This window comes from Saimiri boliviensis, chromosome 15 (assembly GCF_048565385.1).
Source record: "Saimiri boliviensis isolate mSaiBol1 chromosome 15, mSaiBol1.pri, whole genome shotgun sequence".
NCBI classification, from domain to species: Eukaryota; Metazoa; Chordata; class Mammalia; order Primates; family Cebidae; genus Saimiri; species Saimiri boliviensis.
In genome coordinates this window covers 69131842-69153989 of record NC_133463.1, presented here as the reverse complement: position 1 = coordinate 69153989, position 22148 = coordinate 69131842, and the positions used below count along the sequence as shown (strand labels likewise).

Sequence of the window (22148 nt, the reverse complement as noted above, 5' to 3'; positions counted from 1 at the left end):
AGGTCATTGACCTGAAGCTGTCTCATACTTTGAGTTCCTATGTAACAAACTACAAGATGATCCAGCATGTAAACAGACTGAAATATGAATTAGGAGTATATTTTCTGTACCAAATAGCCAATCACAAACAGCAGAGCTACAGCCAATTATAAGCACACCTGACTGATGAAACTATTCCCAAGTAAGTCATAAGCCTCTGTAGCCAATTAGATGATTTCTCTACTTTGCTTTTCTGTTTGACTAATGAAAGCCCACTGCTCACATTGCTGAGTGGAGCTCTCTCAACATCTTTTGGTTCTGAGTGCTTCCCATTTCATGAATCTTTCTCTGGTCAAATAAATCCTGTTAAATTTAATTTGTCTGAAGTTTTTCTTTTAGCAAATATATAATAACATGTATCTACTATACATGTCATTGTCATACACATTAGTTTCACTCCTTTATATTTTTTGTAATTCTTTTTATGTTTGAAATGTTTTACAATTAAATATGAATATTACACAAATTGTATGTATCTTTTATTTTGGCAGAGAAAACAAGATATATAATCTGTGAATAACGTAAGTCAACTCAGCTCTGCCCCCAAAACTTACTCAAATATATCCTGTGAGAAACCTCAGAATACAGTCAGTAATTATTGTCTTCTGCTAGGTTTGAAGGCTTATTCCTGGAAGTACACGTGGACTTTCTCTGAGATCATCAGGGACAAAATCATGTGCAATGAATAAATTTTAGCCATGGATCAAAGAACATCTAATATTCTGAAAAAAAAAAAAGCCTCTAGTACTTTTCATATCTTAGTGTACTCAGTAATTGTTTCCTCCTACACTGCTCTGTTGGGGATTCTGCATGTTTACAGATATCCCAGATGATTCTGAAACAAGTAACAGTTTGAAAAACTATAGTATATAATATTGCTTTTTATTGTTCTGAAGAAAAATCTGAAGCACAGCTAAAAATAAATCCTTTTGATTCCCAGATTGAACCAAATACAACACTTTACATATCATTAAAGTTTCATAATGCACCAAGTACTTACAAACATACTATCTTGTGTATTCCTCACAATACCAGTAAAAGAGATGGGTACTATTTTATACAGGAGGAAATGGAAGTTCACAGTGGCTCAGTGACTTGCCTATTCTTATGATTTAAACTTAATGCTCCTACCATTGCTCCATACCTGCTTTTTTGAGATAAACAATCTTTTGTTTTAAAAAATGTTTGAGTTCTACAACCAGAGCCTGAAAGAATGTTCTATGTACCCAAGATAAAGGAGGAAGTTATGAGACACAATTTAGATCTATTCAGCAGGTTCTTTGCCTTTTTGTTCAGTTCAGAAAACACAGTACACAAATGAAGGAAACTTATGTTGTTAGAGCCAACCTGGAGTGCATTTTCCTGCTGCTAGTTTGCCATCGGTGTGGGTTATCTGCTTCATGCGTGCTGACTGTACTGGCTGCTTTTGGCAAGTTGATGTGCAAGGAAAGATTGAGCATAAGAATATTTCTCCTGTAAGGTCTGGGTCTCTCTATTTGTTTGTGTATCTTCTCTATTTTCTTTGTTTTTCTGTCTTGCTACATTTGCCATTTCCTGACCACAGGAGAGCTATACCATTCTTATCTTAAAGAAACACTGGTAACCCTAGTTTAGCAGATTAGAAATAAAATGAGCATTTAAGCATACCACAAATAATTTATCACAGTAAATTCAAACACTTAGTGTATTTATTTATATTTTACAATTTTTTTCTATCTTCCTCTCTCTCTTTCTCTCCATCCCTCCTTCCTTCCCTCCTTTCTTCTTCTTTTTTTTTTTTTTTTTTCTGTAGGAAGTTTTATGTAGTGAAGAACTTCAAACTCAGATGAGATTCTTTCTCTGGTAAATTAGGAATCCTCCCTCCCTTTAGTGTTACAGCTCATTTAGAATTTGCCTAGCAGGTTTTCCAGTCTTTGCTAGAAAACACTCCAGAAAATAATTTTTAAAAAAATCTTCTATTTACATATAAATTTTGACAGAGACTGGACAAAGCACTAGCTCTGCAGTGGAACTGCCCGTGCTACCCTTGGACTAATGAAGGAGCAAAGACTCTAAGTGCTTTCTCCACACCACCAACAAGCTGCAGTCAACCCAAAGGTGAGGAGGCTAGTCTGTCTCCCATGAATCCAACCCACCTCCTCCATTTGTCACCAAGCAGGGAATCCCCAGCTTGGGCCCACACACAGACCCTCCCTCCTGGGCTAACTGAACTGAGAAATCGCTGACCTGCATCTCTCTGAGGGTGGAGTCCCAGGACTAAGACCCCTTCCTCTGCTACCTCCAAGTTGGAGACAGAACATCAACCTTGAGATCATCCCAAAGCTGTGGTGGCCATCCTGAGTGCCAAGCCATGACCTATAGCCAATACTAAAGTGTAAGAGGTGCTCACATTTTCAGAGCATTGAAAGAGAGCACAACTGCAACTACAAGGAAATAGAGAAGTGACATGACTGAGCAAGAATCTACCAAGTGAACACTATACCTAAGCACCCACCAAAGCTTTGGGATCACACCCCAAAACTTCAACACCAAAAATACCTCACCAACCTAACCCCTGGGAAACCAAAGACAATAAGCCAGCTACAAATAAAGACCCTGCACAAAGCCTCAGCCCTGTGAAAACATCCAGAAAAGAAGTCTGTTGACGGAACTCAAGCTACACTGCAGTTAAAGGAACATCCGCATGCAGAGATGGGAAAGAACCAATGTAAGAACTCCAGAACTTGGACTCCTTCCTTATACCTTATACAAAAATTAACTCAAGATGTATTAAAAACTTAAATGTAAAACCCAAAACTATAAAAGCCCTAGAAGAAAATCTAGGCAGTATCATTCACACCATAGGCATGAGCAAAGGTGTCATGACAAAAAGCCAAAAGCAACGAAAGTCAAAATTGACAAATGGGGTCTAACTAAAACAAAGAGCTTCTGCACAGGAAAAGAAACTAGCATCAGAGCGAACAGGTAACCTACAGAATGGGAGAAAATTTTTGCAACTTATCTATCTGACAAAGGTGTAATATCCAGAATTTACAAGAAACTTAAACATATTTACAAGAAAAATACAAAAAAAAACCCATCAAAAAGTGGGAAAAGGATATGAACAGACACTTTTCAAAAGAAGACATTTATATGGCCAACAAAATAAGGAAAAAAAGCTCAACATCACTGATCATCAAAGAAATGCAAATTAAAGCCGTGGTGAGACACCATCTCACGCCAGTCAGAATGGCGATTATTAAAAAGTCAGAAAACAATAGATGCTGACGAAGCTGTGAAGAAATAGGAATGCTTTTACATTGCTGTTGGAAATGTAAATTAGTTCAACCATTGTGGAAGACAGTGTGGTGATTCTTCAAGAATCTAGAACAAGAAATACCATTTGACCTAGCAATCCCATTACTGGATATATACCCAAAGAAATATAAATCATTCTACTATAAAGATGCATGTACATGTATGTTTACTGCAGCATTATTTATATCAGCAAAGACATGGAACCAACCCAAGTGCCCATCAATGATAGACTGGATAAAGAAATGTGGCACATATACACCATGGAAGGTGGATGCCATTGTCCTTGGCAAACTAACCCAGGAACAGAAAACAAAACTCTGCATGTTCTCACTCATAAGTGGGAGCTAAACATTGAGAACACATGGACACAGAGAGGGGAACAACATACCAGGATCTATTCGGGGGTGTGGGGTAAGTGGAGGGATCTTAGAGGATGAGTCAATAGATATAGCAAACGACCACGGCACACATATACCTATGTAACAAACCCACATGTTCTGCACATGTATCCCATTTTTTTTTAAGAATAAATTTTTAAAAACCCTGAAATACATAGTAAGAAATTACTGTAATCTAATTTTCTCTGCTGTTACTATAATGGGCAATAAATACAGAAAATTAAAGTTACTTCAAAAACATGAAAGAAAAAAAAACTCAAATGGTCAGAATGTCCTATGTCATCCAAATGACCGTACTATTTCTACAACAGGGGCTTTTAAACAGTATGAGTTGGCTGAAATGACAGAAATAGAATTCAGAATATGGATAGGAATGAATACCATCAGGATTTAGGAGAATGGCAAAACTCAATCCAAGGAAACGAAGAATCACAATAAAATGATACACAAGTTGACAAATGAAATAGCCAGTATGAAAAATGGATCCTAATGGATCTGACAGAGCTGAAAACACACTATAAGAATTTTACAATGCAATCACAAATATTAAGAGCAGAACAGATATTCAACTCGGAATAGATTATTTCTGAGAAAAGAATATCAGAAATTGAAGACTGGATCACTGAAAAAAGGAGAGTCAGACAAAAATTGAAAAAAAAAATGAAAAGGAATGAATGAAATCTCTGAGAAATATGGGATTATGTAAAGAGGCCAAATCTATGAATCATTGGCATCTCTGAAAAGGATAGTGAGAAAACAAGCTGGGAAACGTATTTCAGGATATCATCCATGAAAACTTCAACCTTGCTAGAGAGGCCAACAGTCAAATTCGGGAAATACAGAGACCCCTGCAAGATTCTACAAAATAAGATAATCCCCAAGAAAAATAATCGTCAGATTTTTCAAGGTCAAAATGAGAGAATGTTATAGGCAGCTAGAGAAAAAGGGCATGTCACCTACAAAGGGAGCCCCATCAGGCTAACAGCAGACCTCTTAGTTGAAACCCTACAAGCCAGAAGAGATTGGGGGGCCTACAGTCAACATTCTTAAATTTTTTTAAAAAATCTTAAACCAAGAATCTCATATTTAGTCAAACTAAGGTTCCTAAGTGAAAGAGTAAATTCTTTTCAGATATGCAAATGATGATGGAGTTCATTAACACCAGACTTGCCTTACAAGAAATTGTAAAACATCTGACAAAGGGCCAATATCAAGAATCTAAAAGGAACTTAAACAAATTTACAAGAAAACAAACAAACAACCCCATCAAAAATAGGTGAAGGATATGAACAGACACTTTCAAAAGAATGCATTTTTTCCCCCTGAGGTTAACCAACATCTTCCTATTTCCTCCCAGCTTCAGTTGCTTATCTTTTTCTTTTTCTTTTTTTTTAAATTGCATTTTAGGTTTTGGGGTACATGTGAAGGAGATGCAAGATTGTTGCCTGATTGCTCTGGCTAAAACTTCCAATACTATATTGAATAGAAGTGGTGAAAGATGGCATCCTTGTCTAGTGCTAGATTTCAAACGGAATGCTTCCAGTTTTTGCCCATTCAGTATGAAATATCATACTGAATTTCATACTGTTGGTTTGTCATAAATAGCTTTTATTACTTTGAGATATATTCTGTCAATGCCTAGTTTATTTGCATAGGTACACACGTGGCAGTGTGATTTGCTGCCTTCCTCCCCATCACCTATATCTGGCATTTCCTCCCATGCTCTCTCTCTCCAACGCCCCACCCCTTGCTGTCTCTCCACTATTTCCCCCCGACAGACCCCAGTGTGTGGTGCTCCCCTCCCTGTGTCACGTGTTCTCATTGTTCAACACCCACCTATGAGTGAGAACATGTGGTGTTTGATTTTCTGTTCTTGTGTCAGTTTGCTGAGAATGGTGGTTTCCAGGTTCATCCATGTCCCTAGAAAGGACATGAACTCATTGTTTCTGATGGCTGCGTAATATCCCATGGTGTATATGTGCCACATTTTCCCTGTCCAGTCTATCATCGACGGGCATTTGGGTTGGTTCTAGGTCTTTGCTATTGTAAACAGTGCTGCAATGAACATTTGTGTGCATGTGTCCTTATAGTAGAATGATTTATAATCCTTTGGATATATACCCAATAATAGGATTGCTGGGTCAAATGGAATTTCTATTTCTAGGTCCTTGAGGAATCACCACACTGTCTTCTACAATGGTTGAACTAATTTACACTCCCACCAACAGTGTAAAAGTGTTCCTATTTTTCCACATCCTCTCCAACATCTGTTGTCTCCAGATTTTTACATGATTGCCATTCTAACTGGCATGAGATGGTATCTCAATGTAGTGTTGATTTGCATTTCTCTAATGACCAGTGATGATGAGCATTTTTTCATATGTTTGTTGGCCTCATGCATGTCTTCTTTTGTAAAGTGTCTGTTCATATCCTTTGCCCACTTTTGAATGGGCTTGTTTGTTTTCTTCTTGTATATCTGTTTTAGTTCTTTGTAGATTCTGGATATTAGCCCTTTGTCAGATGGGTAGACTGCAAAATTTTTTTCCCCATTCTGTTGGTTGCCAATTCACTCTAATGACTGTTTCTTTTGCTGTGCAGAAAATGTGGAATTTGATTAGGTCCCATTTGTCTATTTTGACTTTTGTGGCCAATGCTTTTGGTGTTTTAGTCATGAAGTCCTTGTCTACGCCTATGTCCTGAATGGTTTTGCCTAGATTTTCTTCTAGGTTTTTATGGTGTTAGGTCTTATGTTTAAGTCTTTAATCCATCTGGAGTTAATTTTAGTGTAAGATGTCAGGAAGGGGTCCAGTTTCTGCTTTCTGCACATGGCTAGCCAGTTTTCCCAACACCATTTATTAAACAGGGACTCCTTTCCCCATTGCTTGTTTTTGTCAGGTTTGTCAAAGATAAGATGGTTGTAGATGTGTTGTGTTGCCTCCGAGGCCTCTGTTCTGTTCCATTGGTCTATATCTCTGTTTTGGTACCAGTACCATGCAGTTTTGATTACTGTAGCCTTGTAGCATAGTCTGAATTCTGGTAGTGTGATGTCTCCCGCTTTGTTCTTTTTGCTTAGAATTGACTTAGCTATGCGGGCTCTCTTTTGGTTCCATATAAAGTTTAAGGTGGTTTTTTTTCCAGTTCTGTGAAGAAGGTCATTGGTAGCTTGATGGGGATAGCATTGAATCTGTAAATTACTTTGGACAGTATGGCCATTTTCACGATACTGATTCTTCCTAACCATGAGCATGGAATGTTTTTCCATCTGTTTGTGTCCTCTCTTATTTCGTTGAGCAGTGTTTTGTAGCTCTTGAAGAGGTCCTTTAGGTTCCTTATTAGTTGTATTCCCAGGTATTTTATTCTCTTTGTAGCAATTGTGAATGGCAGTTTGTTCTTGATTTGGCTCTCTTTCTGTCTGTTATTGGTGTATAGGAATGCTTGTGATTTTTGCACGTTGATTTTGTATCCTGAGACTTTGCTGAAGTCGCTTATCAGTTTCAGGAGATTTTGGGCTGAGATGATGGGCTCTTCTAGATATATAATCATGTCATCTGCAAATAGAGACAATTTGACTTCCTGCTTTCCTATTTGAATACCCTTTCTTTCTTTTTCTTGCCTGATTGCTCTGGCTAGAACTTCCATTACTATATTGAATAGGATTGCTGAGAGAGGGAATCCTTGTCTAGTGCCAGATTTCAAAGGGAATCCTTCCAGTTTTTGCCCATTCAGTATGATATTGGCTGTTGGTTTGTCATAAATAGCTTTTATTATTTTGAGATATGTTCCACCAATACCTAATTTATTGAGAGTTTTTAGCACAAAGGTGCTGTTGAATTTTGTCAAAGGTCTTCTCTGCATCAATTGAGATAATCATGTGGTTTTTGTCTTTGGTTCTGTTTATGTGGTAAATTATGTTTATAGACTTGCATATGTTGAACCAGCCTTGCATCCCCCGGATGAAGCCTACTTGATCATGGTGGATAAGTTTTTTGATGTGCTGTTGCAATCAGTTTGCCCATATTTTATTGAAGATTTTTGCATCTATTTTCATCATGCATATTGGCCTGAAGTTTTCTTTTTTTGCTGAGTCTTTGCTGGGTTTTGGTATCAGGATGATGTTGGTCTCATAAAATGAGTTGGGAAGGATTCTCTCTTTTTGGATTGTTTGGAATAGTTTCAGAAGGAATGGTTCCAGCTCTTCTTAAAAGAAGGCATTTATGCAGCCAACAAACATGATAAAAAGCTCATCATCACTGGTCATTAGAGAAATGCAAATCAAAAATCACATTGAGATAGCATCTCATACCAGTTAGAATGGTGATCATTAAAAAATCAGGAGACAACAGATACTGGAGAGAATGTGGAGACATGGGAATGCTTTTACACTGTTGGTGGGAGTGTATATTAGTTCAACCATTGTGGAAGACAGTGTGGCAATTCCTCAAGGATATAGATCGAGAAATACCATTTGACCCAGCAACCCTATTACTGGCTATATACCCAAAGGATTATAAATCATTCTATTAAAAAGACACATGCACACATATGTTTATTGCAGCATTGTTTACAATAGCAAAGACTTAGAACCAACCCAAATGCCCATCAGTGATAGACTGGATAAAGAAAATGTGGCATATATACACCATGGAATACTATGCAGCCATAAAAAATGATGAGTTCATGTCCTTTGCAGGGACATAGATGAAGCTGGAAATCATCATTCTCAGCAAACTGACACAAGAACAGAAAACCAAACACTGCATGTTCTCACTCAGAGGTGGGTGTTGAACAATGAGAACACATGGACACAGGGAGGGAACATCACACACTGGGGCCTGTTGCCAGGCGGGGGGTGCATGTCAGGTGCCAGAGGAGGGATAGCATTAGGAGAAATACCTAATGTAGATAATGAGGTGATGAATGCAGCAAACCACTATGAAACATGTATACCTATGTAATAAGCCTGCATGTTCTGCACAAGTACTCCTAAACTTGAAGTATAATAATATCCAAAGGATTATAAATCATTCTACTATAAGGACACATGCACACAAATATTCATTGCAGCACTGTTTACAATAGCAAAGACCTGGAACCAACCCAAATGCCCATCGATGATAGACTGGACAGGGAAAATATGGCACATATACACCATAGGATATTATGCAGCCATCAAAAATGATGAGTTTGTGTCCTTTGTAGGGACATGGATGAACCTGGAAACCATCATTCTCAGCAAACTGACATAAGAACAGAAAATCAAACACCGCATGTTCTTACTCATAGGCGGGTGTTGAACAATGAGAACACATGGACACAGGGAGGGAAAGATCACACACTGGGATTTGTTGGCGGGAAACAGGGGAGGGACAGCAGAGGGTGGGGAGTTGGGGAGAGATAGCATGGGGAGAAAAGCAAGATATAGGTGAAGGGGAAGAAAACAGCAAATCACACTGCCATGTGTGTACCTATGCAACAATCTTGCATGTTCTTCACATGTACCCCAAAACCTAAAATGCAATAAAAAAATAAAGTATAATAATTAAAAAATAGGAATACTAAATATGGAAAGGAAAGACCATTACCAGCCAATACGAAAACACACTTACATGCACAGACCAGTGACACTATAAAGCAACTACACAAACAAGCCAGCATAATAACCAGCTTACAATACAATAACAGTATCAAATACATACATATTAATACTAACCTTGAAAGTAAATGGGCTAAATGCCCCTCTTAAAAGACAGAGTGGCAAGCTAAGTAACAAAAGCAAGAGCTAACAGTATGCTGCCTTCAAGAAACCCATCTCACGTGCAATGTCAAACATAGGCTCAAAATAAAGGGATGAAAGACAATCTACCAAGCAAAAGGAAATTCGTAAAAATCAAATGTTGCAATCCAAATTTCAAATGAAACAAACTTTAAACCAACAAAGATTTTTTTTAAAAAAGAAGACAAACAAGGGCATTACATACTGGTGAAGGGTTCAATTCAACAAGAAGACCTAACTACCCTAAACATATATTCATCTAACACTGGAGCACTCCGATTCATAAAGCAAGTTCTAAGAGACCTACATAGAGACTTAGACTCCTACACAACAATAATGGGAGATCTCAATACTCCACTGACAGTATTAGATAACTGAGGCAGAAAATTCACAAAGCTATTCAGGACCTGAACACTACATTGGGCCAAATAAATCTGATAGACCTCTATATAACTCTCCACTCAAAAACAACAGAATATAAATTCTTCTGATCACCAAAGGGCACATATTCTAAAATTGACCACATAATTGGTCATAAAGCAACCCTCAGAAAATACAAAAGAACTGAAATTATATCAAACACACTCTTGGACTACTGTGCAATAAAAATTGAAATCAAGACTCAAAAAAACATTGCTCAAACCCACACAATTACATGGAAATCAAACATGTTCCCGAATGACCTCTGGGTAAATAACAAAATTAAGCAGAATCAGTAAGTTTTTTGAAACTAATGAGAATAAAGATACAATACACCAGAATCTCTGGGGCACAGCTAAGGCAGTGTTAAGAGACAAATTCATAGCACTACACACCCATATCAAAAAGATGGAAGGATCTCAAATTAACGACCTAATATCACAACTGAGAGAATGAGAGAAGCAAGGGCAAATCAACCCCCAAACTAGCAGAAGACAATAAATAACCAAGAACAGGGCTGAACTGATGTAATTCAAGACATAAAAAAAATTCAAAAGACAACAAATCCAATAATTAATCTTTTGAAAAAATTAGTAAGATAGATAAGCCACCAAATAGACCAATAAAGCAGAAAAGAGAGGAGATCAAATAAATACAAATAAAAAAGGAATGTTATGCACATATACTAGAAAACCTAGAAGAGATGGATAAATTCCTGCATACACACCCCTCCCCCCCAAGACTAAACCAGGAAGAAATTGATTCCCTGAATAGACCAACAACAAGGTCTGAAATTGAATCCATAATAAATAGCCTACCAACCAAAACAAACAAACAAACAAACAAACAAAAAACCCAGGACCAGATAGATTCACAGTCAAATTCTACCAGATGTAGAAAGAAGAGCTGGTAACATTCCTTTAGAAACTATTCCAAAAAATTGAGGAGGAAGAACTCCTCCTCAGCTCATTCTATGAGGTGAGCATCATCCTGATAGCAAAACCTGGCAGAGACGCAACAAGAGAAAATAAAACTTCAGGCTAATATCCTTGATGAACATCAAATTCAAAATTCCTCAACAAAATACTTGCAAACTGAATCTAGCAGCACATCAAAAAGCTAATCCACCACAATCAAGTAGGCTTCATCCCCAGGATGCTAGGTTAGCTCATCATATGCAAATCAATAAATGTGATTTGTCACATAAACAGAACTACAGACAAAAACCACGTATATATCTCAATAAATGCAAAAGAGGCTTTTGATAAAATTCAGCATTGCTTCATGCTAAAAACTCTCAATAAAATAGAAATCAAAGGAACATATCTTAAAATAATAAAACCATGTATTACAAACCTGCAGCCAACATCATACTGAATGGGCAAAAACTGGAAGTATTCCTATTGAAAACCAGCACAAGACAAGGATGCTCTCTCTCACCACTCCTATTTAACATATATTGGAAGTCCTGACCAGTGCAATCAGGCAAGAGAAAGAAAGAAAGGACACCCAAATAGGAAGACAGGGAGTCAAACTATCCCTGTTTGTGGAGGACATGATTCTATGTCTAGAAAACCCCATTGTCTCAGTCCAAAAGCTCCTTCAGCTAACAAACAACTTTAGTATAGTTTCAGGATACAAAATCAATATATGAAAATCACTAACATCCCTATATACCAACAGCAGCCAAGCCAAGAGCCAAATCAAGAATGCAATCCCATTTACAACGGCCACAAAAAGCAAAAAATACCTAGGAATACAGCTAACAAGGGTGGAAAGATCTCTACAATGAGATTTATAAAACACTGCCCAAAGAAATCAGAGATGACATAAACAAATGGAAGAACATTTCATGCTCTTGGATAGGAAATATCAATATTGTTAAAATGGCCATACTGCCTGAAGCAATTTACAGATTTAATGCAACTCCTATCAAACTACCAATAACATTCTTTACAGAACTAGAAAAAAGTATTTTAAAATTCATATGGAACCAAAAAGGAGTCTGAATTGTCAAGCCAATCCTAAGCAAAAAGAAAAAAGCTGGTGGCATCATGTTTTCTGACTTCAAACTATACTATAGGGCTCCAGTAACCAAAACATTATGGCACTGGTACAAGAACAGACACATAGAACAATGGAATAATATAGAGAATCCAGAAGTAAGACCACACACCTATGACCATCTGATCTTCAGCGGAGCTGACAAAAACGAGCAACAGGGATATTGGCCTGAAGTTTTCTTTTTTTGTTGAGTCTCTGCCAAGTTTTGGTATCAGGATGATGTTGGTCTCATAAAATGATTTGGGAAGGATTCCGTCTTTTTGTTTGGAATAGTTTCAGAAAGAGTGGTACCAGCTCCTCTTTGTACGTCTGGTAGAATTCGGCTGTGAACCCACCCAGACCTGGACTTTTTTTGATTAGTAGGCTATTAATTGCTGCCTTAACTTCAGCCCTTGTTATTGGTCTATTCAGAGCCTCAACTTCTTCCTGGTTTAGGCTTGGGAGGGTGCAGGTGTCCAGGAATTTATCCATTTCTTTCAGGTTTACTGGTTTATGTGCATAGAGTTGTTTGTAGTAATCTCTGATGGTAGTTTGTTTTCCCGTGGAATCAGTGGCGATATCCCTTTTATTGTTTTTTATTGCATCTATTTGATTCTTCTCTCTTTTCTTTTTTATTAATCTGGCTAGAGGTCTATTTTGTTGATTTTTTCAAAAGACCAATTAGTGGATTTATTAATTTTTTGAAGAGTTTTTGTGTTTCTATCTCCTTCAGTTCTGCTCTTAGTTATTTCTTGTCTTCTGCTAGCTTTTGAGTTTTTTTGATCTTGCTCCTCTAGCTCTTTCAATTTTGATGACAGGGTGTCGATTTTTGATCTTTCCTTGTTTCTAATGTGGGCATATATTGCTATAAATTTCCCTCTAGACACTGCTTTAAATGTGTCCCAGTGATTCTGTATGTTGTGTCTTTGTTCTCATTGGTTTTGAAGAACATCTTTATTTCTGCCTTCATTTCATTGTTTATCCAGTCAACAATCAAGAGCCAAGTTGTTCAGTTTCCATGAAGTTGTGCAGTTCTGAGTTAGTTTCTCAATCCTGAGTTCTAATTTGATTGCACTGTGGTCTGAGATACTGTTTGTTATGATTTCCATTCTTTTGCATTTGCTGAGAAGTGATTTACTTCCCATTACGTGGTCAATTTTAGGGTAAGTGCGATGTGGTGCTAAGAATAATGTATATTCTGTGGATTTGGGGTGGAGAGTTCTGTAGATGTCTATTAGATCCACTTGGTCCAGATTTGAGTTCAAGTCCTGGATATCCTTGTAAATTTTCTGTCTTGTTGATCTGTCTAATATTGACAGTGGAGTGTTAAAGTTTCCCAATATTATTGTGAGAGAGTCTAAGTCTTGTTGTAGGTTGTTAAGAACTTGCTTCATCATTCTCAGCAAACTGACACAAGTACAGAAAGTCAAATGTTCTCACTCACTGGTGGGTGTTGAACAATGAAAACACATTGACACAGGGAGGGAGCATCACACACTAGGGTCTGTTGGGGGAGCTAGGGGAGGGACAGCAAGGTGTGAGGAGAGATAACATGGGGAGAAATGCCAAATATAGGTGACAGAGGGTTGAGACAGCAAACCACCTTACCATGTATGTACCTATGCAACAATCCTGCATGATCTGTACATGTACCCCAGAACCTAAAGTACAATAAAAACAAACAAACAAACAAACAAAACAAGCAATAGAGAAAGAACTTCCTATTCAATAAATGGTGTTGGGATAACTGGCTAGCTGTATGCAGAAGATTGAAACTGGACCCCTTCCTTATACCACATACAAAAACTAACTCAAGATGGACTAAAGACTTACATGTAAAACCCACAACTATAAAAACCCTAGAAGACAAACTAGGCAGTACCATTCAGGACATAGGCATGTGCAAAGATTTAATGATGATGAAACAAAAAGCAATCAAAACAAAAGCAAAAATTGTCAAATGGGCTCTAATTATACTAAAGAGCTTCTGCATAGCAAAAGTACCTACCTACAGAGTAAACAGACAACCTACGGAATGGAAGAAAATTTTTCCAAACTATGCATCTGACAAAGGTCTAATATCCACCTCTATTAGGAATTTATACAAATTCACAAGAAAAAACCCAAACAACCCAATTAAAAGGTAAACAAGGGGTCCGTTAGGGGGGAATGGGGGAGGGATGGGGTGTGGGGAGGTGGGGAGAGATAGCATGGGGAGAAATGACAGATATAGGTGAGGGGAAGGAAGGCAGCAAATCACACTGCCATGTGTGTACCTATGCAAAAATCTTGCATGTTCTTCACATGTACCCCAAAATCTAAAATGCAATAAATAAATTAAAAAATAAATAAATAAAAAAAAATAAAAAATAAATAAAAAGTAAGCAAAGGACATAAATAAAATGCTTCTTAGAAGAAGACATACAAGTGGCCAAAAAGCATATGAAAAAAAGCTCAATATCATTGATCGTGAGAGAAATAAAAATCAAAATCACAATGAAATACCATCTCACAGCAGTCAGAATGCTATTATTAAGAAGTTAAAAAAAATAAAAATAAAAAAAATAACCGATGCTGGCAAGGTTGCAAAGAAAAGGGAACCCTTATACACTGTTGGTAGGTGTGTAAATTAGTTCAACCATTGTGAAAATTGGTGTGGCAATTCCTTAAAGAGCTAAAAACAGAACAACTATTCAACCCAGCAATCCCATGACTAGGTGTATATACCCAAAGGAATATAAATCATTCTATCACAAAGACATATGCACATAAATGTTCATTGTAGCACTATTCACAATAGCAAAGGCATGGAATCAACCTAAATGCCCATCAGTGACAGACTGGATAAAGAAAATGTGGTACATACACATCATGGAATATTATGCAGCTATAAAAAAAGATCAAGATCCTGTCTTTTGCAGGAACATGGATGGAGCTAGAGGCCATTATCCTTAGGAAACTAACACAGAAACAGAAAACCAAATACCACATTTTCATCTGTAAGTGGGAGCTAAATTGTGAGAACTCATGGACACAAGAAAGGGAACAACAGACACTGGGGCCTACTTGAGGGTTAAGGATGGAAGGAGAGAAAGGAGAAGAAAAATAGCTATTGAGTACTAGACTTGGTAGTTGGGTGATGAAACAATCCATACAACAAATCTCCATGACATGAATTTACCTATCTTTGCAACAAACCTTCACATGTACCCTTGAACCTAAAGTAAAAGTTTAAAAAGAGAGAGAGTGGACAAAGCAGGTGTATGCAACTCTCACAGGTACAAGCAAAGGATATGGTTTGAAATATTCACACTGAAAATTAACCATAGTAGCTTATTGGGAAGATTTTGTGTATAGACTAGTACAAGACCCCATATGGCACAATGGTGAGGAGCATCATCTCTAGGAGTCATGGAGACTTGGATTTGAAGCCCAGCTCCTCCAAGCTGTGTTCTTTAATCAAGTTACCTAACATCTCTGTGTCTCACTTTACTCCTACGATTAAGTGAATGCTAGCCATTTAGTAGAGCAGACAACACATATTAGACACACAAGTGATAACTATTCATCTTATTAAAGAACATTTAAGGCTGAACTCAGCAAGACTTACTGGTGGGCCTGCTGGTCCCAGAGCTATTTCATTAGTTTCAGAACAGGAGCAGGAATGTGGAAGTTCTGGACAAGACTCATCATCTCTCTGAAAATAAACAACAAAAAGAAAGCACAACCATTGGCATGCCAGTTTACACAAATGGCTTTATTGGCTCAAAGAAAACAGTTTAAGATATTTTTAGATTTCTAAGTGTGTATTAGAAAGGTGGGGAATCCACTCCCGATTACAAAATCTTTTCTGTAAAGAAAAATAAATGGGTACCTTCTGGTCACTGATAATCACTATTATCAATGGTTGTTGCTAAAATGAGCTTGGGAATCCAGGTGAGAAAAGACAATCAGAAGTGGGTACCAAAAAAAAATCCTGATTAGTATTTAATTTTGTTGGAGTATTAGTACTCTGTGAATTAAAGATCTTGAAACTTTTTATGCTATATTTTCTCTGCTTCAAAGGATAAAAGAAAATTTGTTGGAGTACTCAATCAAAACAACTATATCTATTACTAAAACAAACAAAGAAAATCAAAATAAAATTAATGTTTAAACTCATTATCAATTCCCTGTGACAATTTCTACAACTGCTCACATTCTGTGGTTGAAAGTAAGAAAAACATCGCAGCGTTGATCTAAGGCTTTGGAATAGGAGAACATTTTTCTTCTCTCTAAGGGAATATAGTTGTCATGTGACATTACAAAATAGATTATTAATGGAAGGCTGAATATATCTGAATGAGTTACTAGAATGTAAAGGAAGATAGAGCACCTGCTAACAGCTATTGAACAATTTATAAATATCCCATTTAGAGTAGCAGCCAAAATGAGCTCAGCCCTGGGATAAGATACCATAGAACTTCATGGAGTTTGTCAGTCCCCTTGGATAGAGAAAATACTGTCATTATTTAAGACTTTAGGGGGAAATAATTAGAGCCAAATAGAGGACAGATGACAGTTAAATTGCCAAACTGAAAATAACTTGAGTCTCTACAACATTCACAACAGAAAGGCAGAAAATGTTGAGTAAATGGCCTGTTACATGGTGTAGATACTTTTCCCTAAATGTTGGACAACAGTAAAAGATTTCAGTTCAAACCCCCCAGATGGTGAACACATCTGGCCTGAAATCTGGCCAGCTAGAGTGAAACACAAACTTTAGTATTCTGAAAGATCCCAAAACAAGGCTAACAACAGGCCACATGTAACCAGAGATTCAGTGATGGTTTTGCCAGTGCTGCTGACTATTACTGCACCATGTCTTCCTACTATGGAATTTATGCCTCTTCAATGAGACAAGCAAAGGGAAAAGGAACGAGAAGAGTCCTTCATAGAAAAAGTGGTGATCACATCTTTGTTTGATACAATAGAGGATTCCAAGGGTTTGTCCTGCCAATTTCCAATCTACCTGCCCTTAAGCATAACATTGAGGTGTCTCTGATTGAATTTCTCATCAGAGTTTACCAGAAACTTGATGAGGAAGAATGAGTTGCTTCCTTCTCAAACACAGGCTGCCATGAATTTAGTGCTTGCAGTAGATGTTGTGAGCTGGTGTTAAATCTTACTGATATGGCTTGGCTTATTGATATAGTGAGTCTTACTGATATGATTTGGCTGTGTCCCCACCCAAATCTCATCTTGTTACGGTTCCCATAATCCCCATGTGTCATGGGCAAGACCCAGTGGAGTAACTTTTTCAACTCAGTAACTTTTTTTTTCAGTGCATAATGTAAGCCAGGTACTGAATCAGAGGTGGTCACCTCCATGCTGTTCTTATGATAGTGAGTTCTCATAAGATCTGATGGTTTTGCAAGGGGTTTTCCCCTACCTTCATTCTGCATTTCTCCTTGCTGACACCATGTGAAGAAGGACGTGTTTGCTTCCCTTCTGCTTTGTTGTAATTTTCCTGAAGCCTCCCCAGCCCTGCTGAACTGTGAGTCAACTAAACCTCCTTCTTTTATAAATTATCCAGTCTTGGGTATGTCTTTATTAGCAAAGTGAAAACAAACTAATACAGTTATAAGGTCAAATCTCACAGACTTCATGAAGGCTTCCCCATGCTCTAGAGAATTCCAGGTTTAATTATTAAGACATGGCTACCGTCCAACCATGACAGGGTCATCCATGCCAGCTTACATATATATATAATATATATGTAAGTATACACACACACATACACATACACACACACAAACACACACACATACACACACACACACACACACACACACACACATATATATATATATATATATATATGTAAGTATACACACATCCCATTAGTAAGAAATCATGGTTATTTAAGAATAAAATATAAATATCATTTTTTTCTTTCAATTGATGTGTATTGTATTTTATATGGGCTACTGAGTTGTTAGGACATAAATATTTATACCATAACTTGGTATAAATAACTTTTAAATGTTTAGTTTCCTAGTAGCATCACATACAGGGCATGTAGATTATGACTACAGTTCTAAAAGTATGCATCAAGATACCCAGGAGCACTATATTGAACTCACAGGGGTCTTGTGAATGTTTTAAAATTTTAAGAGAAGCACGGCAATATTCGGCACGCATTCGACTTTGTATGAATGACAAGCACAAGGTAGTTTTTAGTTTCAATATTCTAGTCTGAAACACCTTTTTTGGATGATGCCCTAATTTACAAAGAGAGTTGCTATGATGAAAGGCAAGTACTATGAAAAAAAGCAACACGGAAAAAGAAGTGAGGATGACAATGGCCAATATGATCCCAAGATATAAGACATGCACAGGGCTCAGAATGTACACACATCCCATCAGTAAGCAATGTTGGTCATTTAAGAATAAAATATAAATATCTTTTTTTTTCTTTCAATGTGTGTACATTGTTAACTTTATATGGCTACTGAGTTGTTAGGACATAAATATTTAATAAGATATTTGGACCTATTATTTCATAACTGGAACTGCAAGGTGTTTCTTTTGGCTTAGTGGTGCCAAGAAAAAATTGAGACACTAAGGGCTTCATGAGCCAATGGAATTTTGGAACATCTTAACTATGTGTAAACAGCACCCTCTGAGTTGTGTCATTCATCCCGTTTGTGATTCTAGGTCACACAGGAGAAATCTTGTTAATTTCAGACATACCTCCTTATTAACCTCTAATTTCATCATCTCAATGAATTGCCTATGATATGAATGTTGAGAAATAGCTTCTCATTTCCAGAAAATTAAATACAGTTTAAGGAATCAATAGGAACGAAGGAAGAATGCTTACCAGGCCTGGAAGTTCACAGCATTTGTCTGTATTGGCCCATGATGCGGAACAAACAATATCAAACATCTGTAACTGGAACTACAATTTAAAAAGAAAATTGTCATTCAATAAAATATATATAAATAAATTATAATTATGATTTTGTTATGTATTCTATAACAAAATATCAATACATTAATAATGCATTACAGTAAGTTAAAAAGTAATGCCAACAATATCAAACTAATTATTTTCCTCAAACACACAGTGATCTAAGATTTTGTCTATAATTACTCATCCATCATCTAAACCTTCCTACTTATCACAATTTCCCTCCCCTTTCTACCTAAAGAGTAAGCTTAGCTCCTCTGTTAAAGTCTTCCTTGCAAAGCCCATCATAGCTGTTCCTAAATGGCTCTGTACTCACACAACACTCCATATGTCTCCTCTATAGCACACCTTCCACTACACAATACAATTATTTACGTGACTAAACTCTTCTTTATTGTCACCTATCACAATATGTGGCGTATCATAAGTGCTCAGGAAGGCTTATTAATTCTCACTTCATTTCTTTGTACACACACTCAGTAATCTTTTCTTCAGTGCATAATGTAAACCAGATATGACGCAGACTTTCAGAATACAAACATTTTTTTAAAAAAATTATAGTCCTGACCTAGAAGAACTTGGAGTAAGACAGAAGCACACAAATACTATATACGATGTGGAAAATATCATGACAGCTTCACATTCAGTATTGTGAGAATGTAAACTGTGTGTATTTTTAAGTCATTGATCATTCCATAAATATTTAGACAGGCTTGCTCCACTCATGTATGTTGGTGATAAGTCAATGTACATGTTTGAAATATACAGAAACATCATTCTAACATCATTAAGGGCTAACACTAGCTTAATGATCCAATTATTTCTACTATAGTTCTTCCTACATTATTTTCAACTAGTAAGAGTGTGCTTTCTTACTGATCTGGGAGAAGGATCAAATTGTTTTCATTTTAAAACTGTCATCTCCCTTTTGGTGAGTGGTGTTTTCAGCTGGAACTCTTGGTACCTTCCTTATTTTTTCCCCAATAGCACTAACCTTCCTTTGCCAAACATCTTCTGGAAAAATGATAATGCCCAAGTAGATAGAACTATTGAAACATGTTATTAAAACTGCATGTACTATCACAAAAGAACTTGTTCTGACAGTAGACAAAATCAAATAGGGCTTTCTGTCATTATACTCAAGTAACTTGCTTTATTGCAATCATTCATTCCAACTGATCAATAAAACAACCCTTGAATTTTGAAAGCAAATCCATGAGTCAAAGCATCTTATTTTCTAGATCCTATATACATTTATTGAGCTGTCTGCAGAAACATATGCATGGCTCACTGCGTTTTCCTAAGCGGTTTAAGTTCCCCTCCACCATCCAAGAGTATGATAACTGAGCCTGTGCAGGACAACCAAACAAAAAAATATCATGTCTAGTAAAAAATTAAGTTTTTATTAGGTTATTGTAAAAGTAATGGCAAAAAATTGCCATTACTTTTGTACCACCTAATAAAATTAAAACATTTGAAAAAATACATTATAGCTTATTTTTATAAACAATGACAACAAAAATAACAAATATTTCAAAGAGCATGGGGATTCTGAGACGATGGAGCTCGACTGCCCGGGTGTCATCCCTGACTCCTCCACTGACAAACTGAGTGACTTTGAGCAAATTATTTAATGCAATGTGGTGTGAGGATCAAATGAGTTAGTATAGAGGAAATATTTAGAACAGTGCCTGGAATATAGTTGGCAAGTGTATATATAATACAAAGGCCAAAAAAAGTAGAATCAAAATGGTGCTGACAGTATTGAGGACAGAAATATAATAGTAGTTTTTTTCCACAATAATATCTATGAAATGTTTTGATTGAGAAAAATCTTAGCAAATAACAACAATAGCAACAAACATTTTCAGGAATGAATGTTACTATGTGCCAGGCACTATCCTAAGTACTTTGCATATATCATTAAATCTTCAGATCGCTGCTATGGGTTATGATCATAGCAAGGTCCATTCTGCGGAACAGATCCAGGGATGAAAAAGTTTAAATAATGTAAACACATGTTGAAGGGTTAGTTCTGTTTGAGATTTAAACGGCATGCCCCATTTTCTTGTGGTTTATTTTAAAAATGCATGCACTATCTTTGATCTAACATTTAAAATGCAGATAGCCCAATCTAATCTCACAATGCCATTCTGTCTGGGGACATTTATTAAATAGGTCCCATTATTACGGCACTGGATAGATTCAGCTAAGTCTGCAAATCATTTACCCATTAAGAAATTTTTCATTTCTAAATAGAGTCCTCAGAGAAAAAATATTTTCATGAATGGAAAGACTTACTTAAAGAAAAGGTCTTTCACAAGCCCCAGTATACATCAAGATTTCTTGAAGTTTTTCAAATAAGCATTCACCACCTAATCACCTATAACAGTCTAATGTCTACACAAACCTTTCACTAGATTTCTACCTTATGAAGTTATTGGGACTCTTAGGAGCTCAATTTATTTATTCCAGGGGTTGAATGCCTACTAAGTGCTGAATGAAGCCAATATTATAATTTCAGGAATGTTATGTGGGCTGACTTTCCTTTTGCAAGTTAGATGATGTCAGCAGCTTTTCTTTGAGTACAACAAATTTATTCATAATTGTTTGCACTTGTAATAGTTTAGATTCCTCAGCCTTTATTTAGGGACTTTTTTTTTTCCAAGGCACATTTTAGGGGATTGATTAAAAGAGAGAGAAAAAAGCCTCTGGCTTTTATTCCAAAAGCAATAATATGCATATTTGTACAAATTATACAGGAGACAGTACAAGATTGTATGTCAAAAGATCTCATATTTGAGTATCTTAAAAATGCAAGATAGTGTGGCTCTAAACAAAGAATATTTTAGAGACCTAAAGCAAGAAGCAGCCCTTTTTTATAACTACTGAAAATTATAAAAGATATATCTTTGCTAAAAAAAAAAAAAAAAAGAATAGGAAGAGACACAAAACCTCCTACTTTTACTTCTCATCATGTCTTTCAATGGAATACTTAGCCAATTACAAATGCTCATTTTTCATTGTTAGACATTTTTGTCTGGTTTAGCACAAAAGGCAAGTCGCTTGGGGTCAAATGTTAGCATGAAAATAACATTAAAATGTTTCTCAGCAGTTGAGTCATTTTGATCTGTGAATGGGAATTAAAATGTACCCCTGGCTCCACTTTCCACTCAGTGCCAAATTTTATTCTCTGATTTTTTTTTCTAACATACTATAATTA

The 22148-nt window shown here is 36.6% G+C and overlaps 1 protein-coding gene and 1 non-coding gene across 8 annotated transcripts in view; one reads left to right on the top strand and one right to left on the bottom strand.

Moving 5' to 3' along the window:
• The window catches only part of COL14A1 (collagen type XIV alpha 1 chain), a 254139-nt gene that overhangs the window by 70077 nt on the left and 161914 nt on the right, over positions 1–22148 (bottom strand). For all 7 annotated transcript variants that reach the window (XM_074387087.1, XM_039464751.2, XM_039464753.2 and 4 more), the window contains 2 exons: positions 18836–18913; positions 15581–15667 (listed from right to left, as the gene is read on the bottom strand). In XM_074387087.1, coding sequence (XP_074243188.1) covers positions 15581–15667; positions 18836–18913 — 165 coding nt within the window. The remainder of the gene's footprint in view (positions 1–15580; positions 15668–18835; positions 18914–22148) is intronic.
• Positions 1907–1968, top strand: LOC120362419 (U7 small nuclear RNA). The gene has a single exon (XR_005578328.1). It is a non-coding gene; the product is annotated as a U7 small nuclear RNA (small nuclear RNA).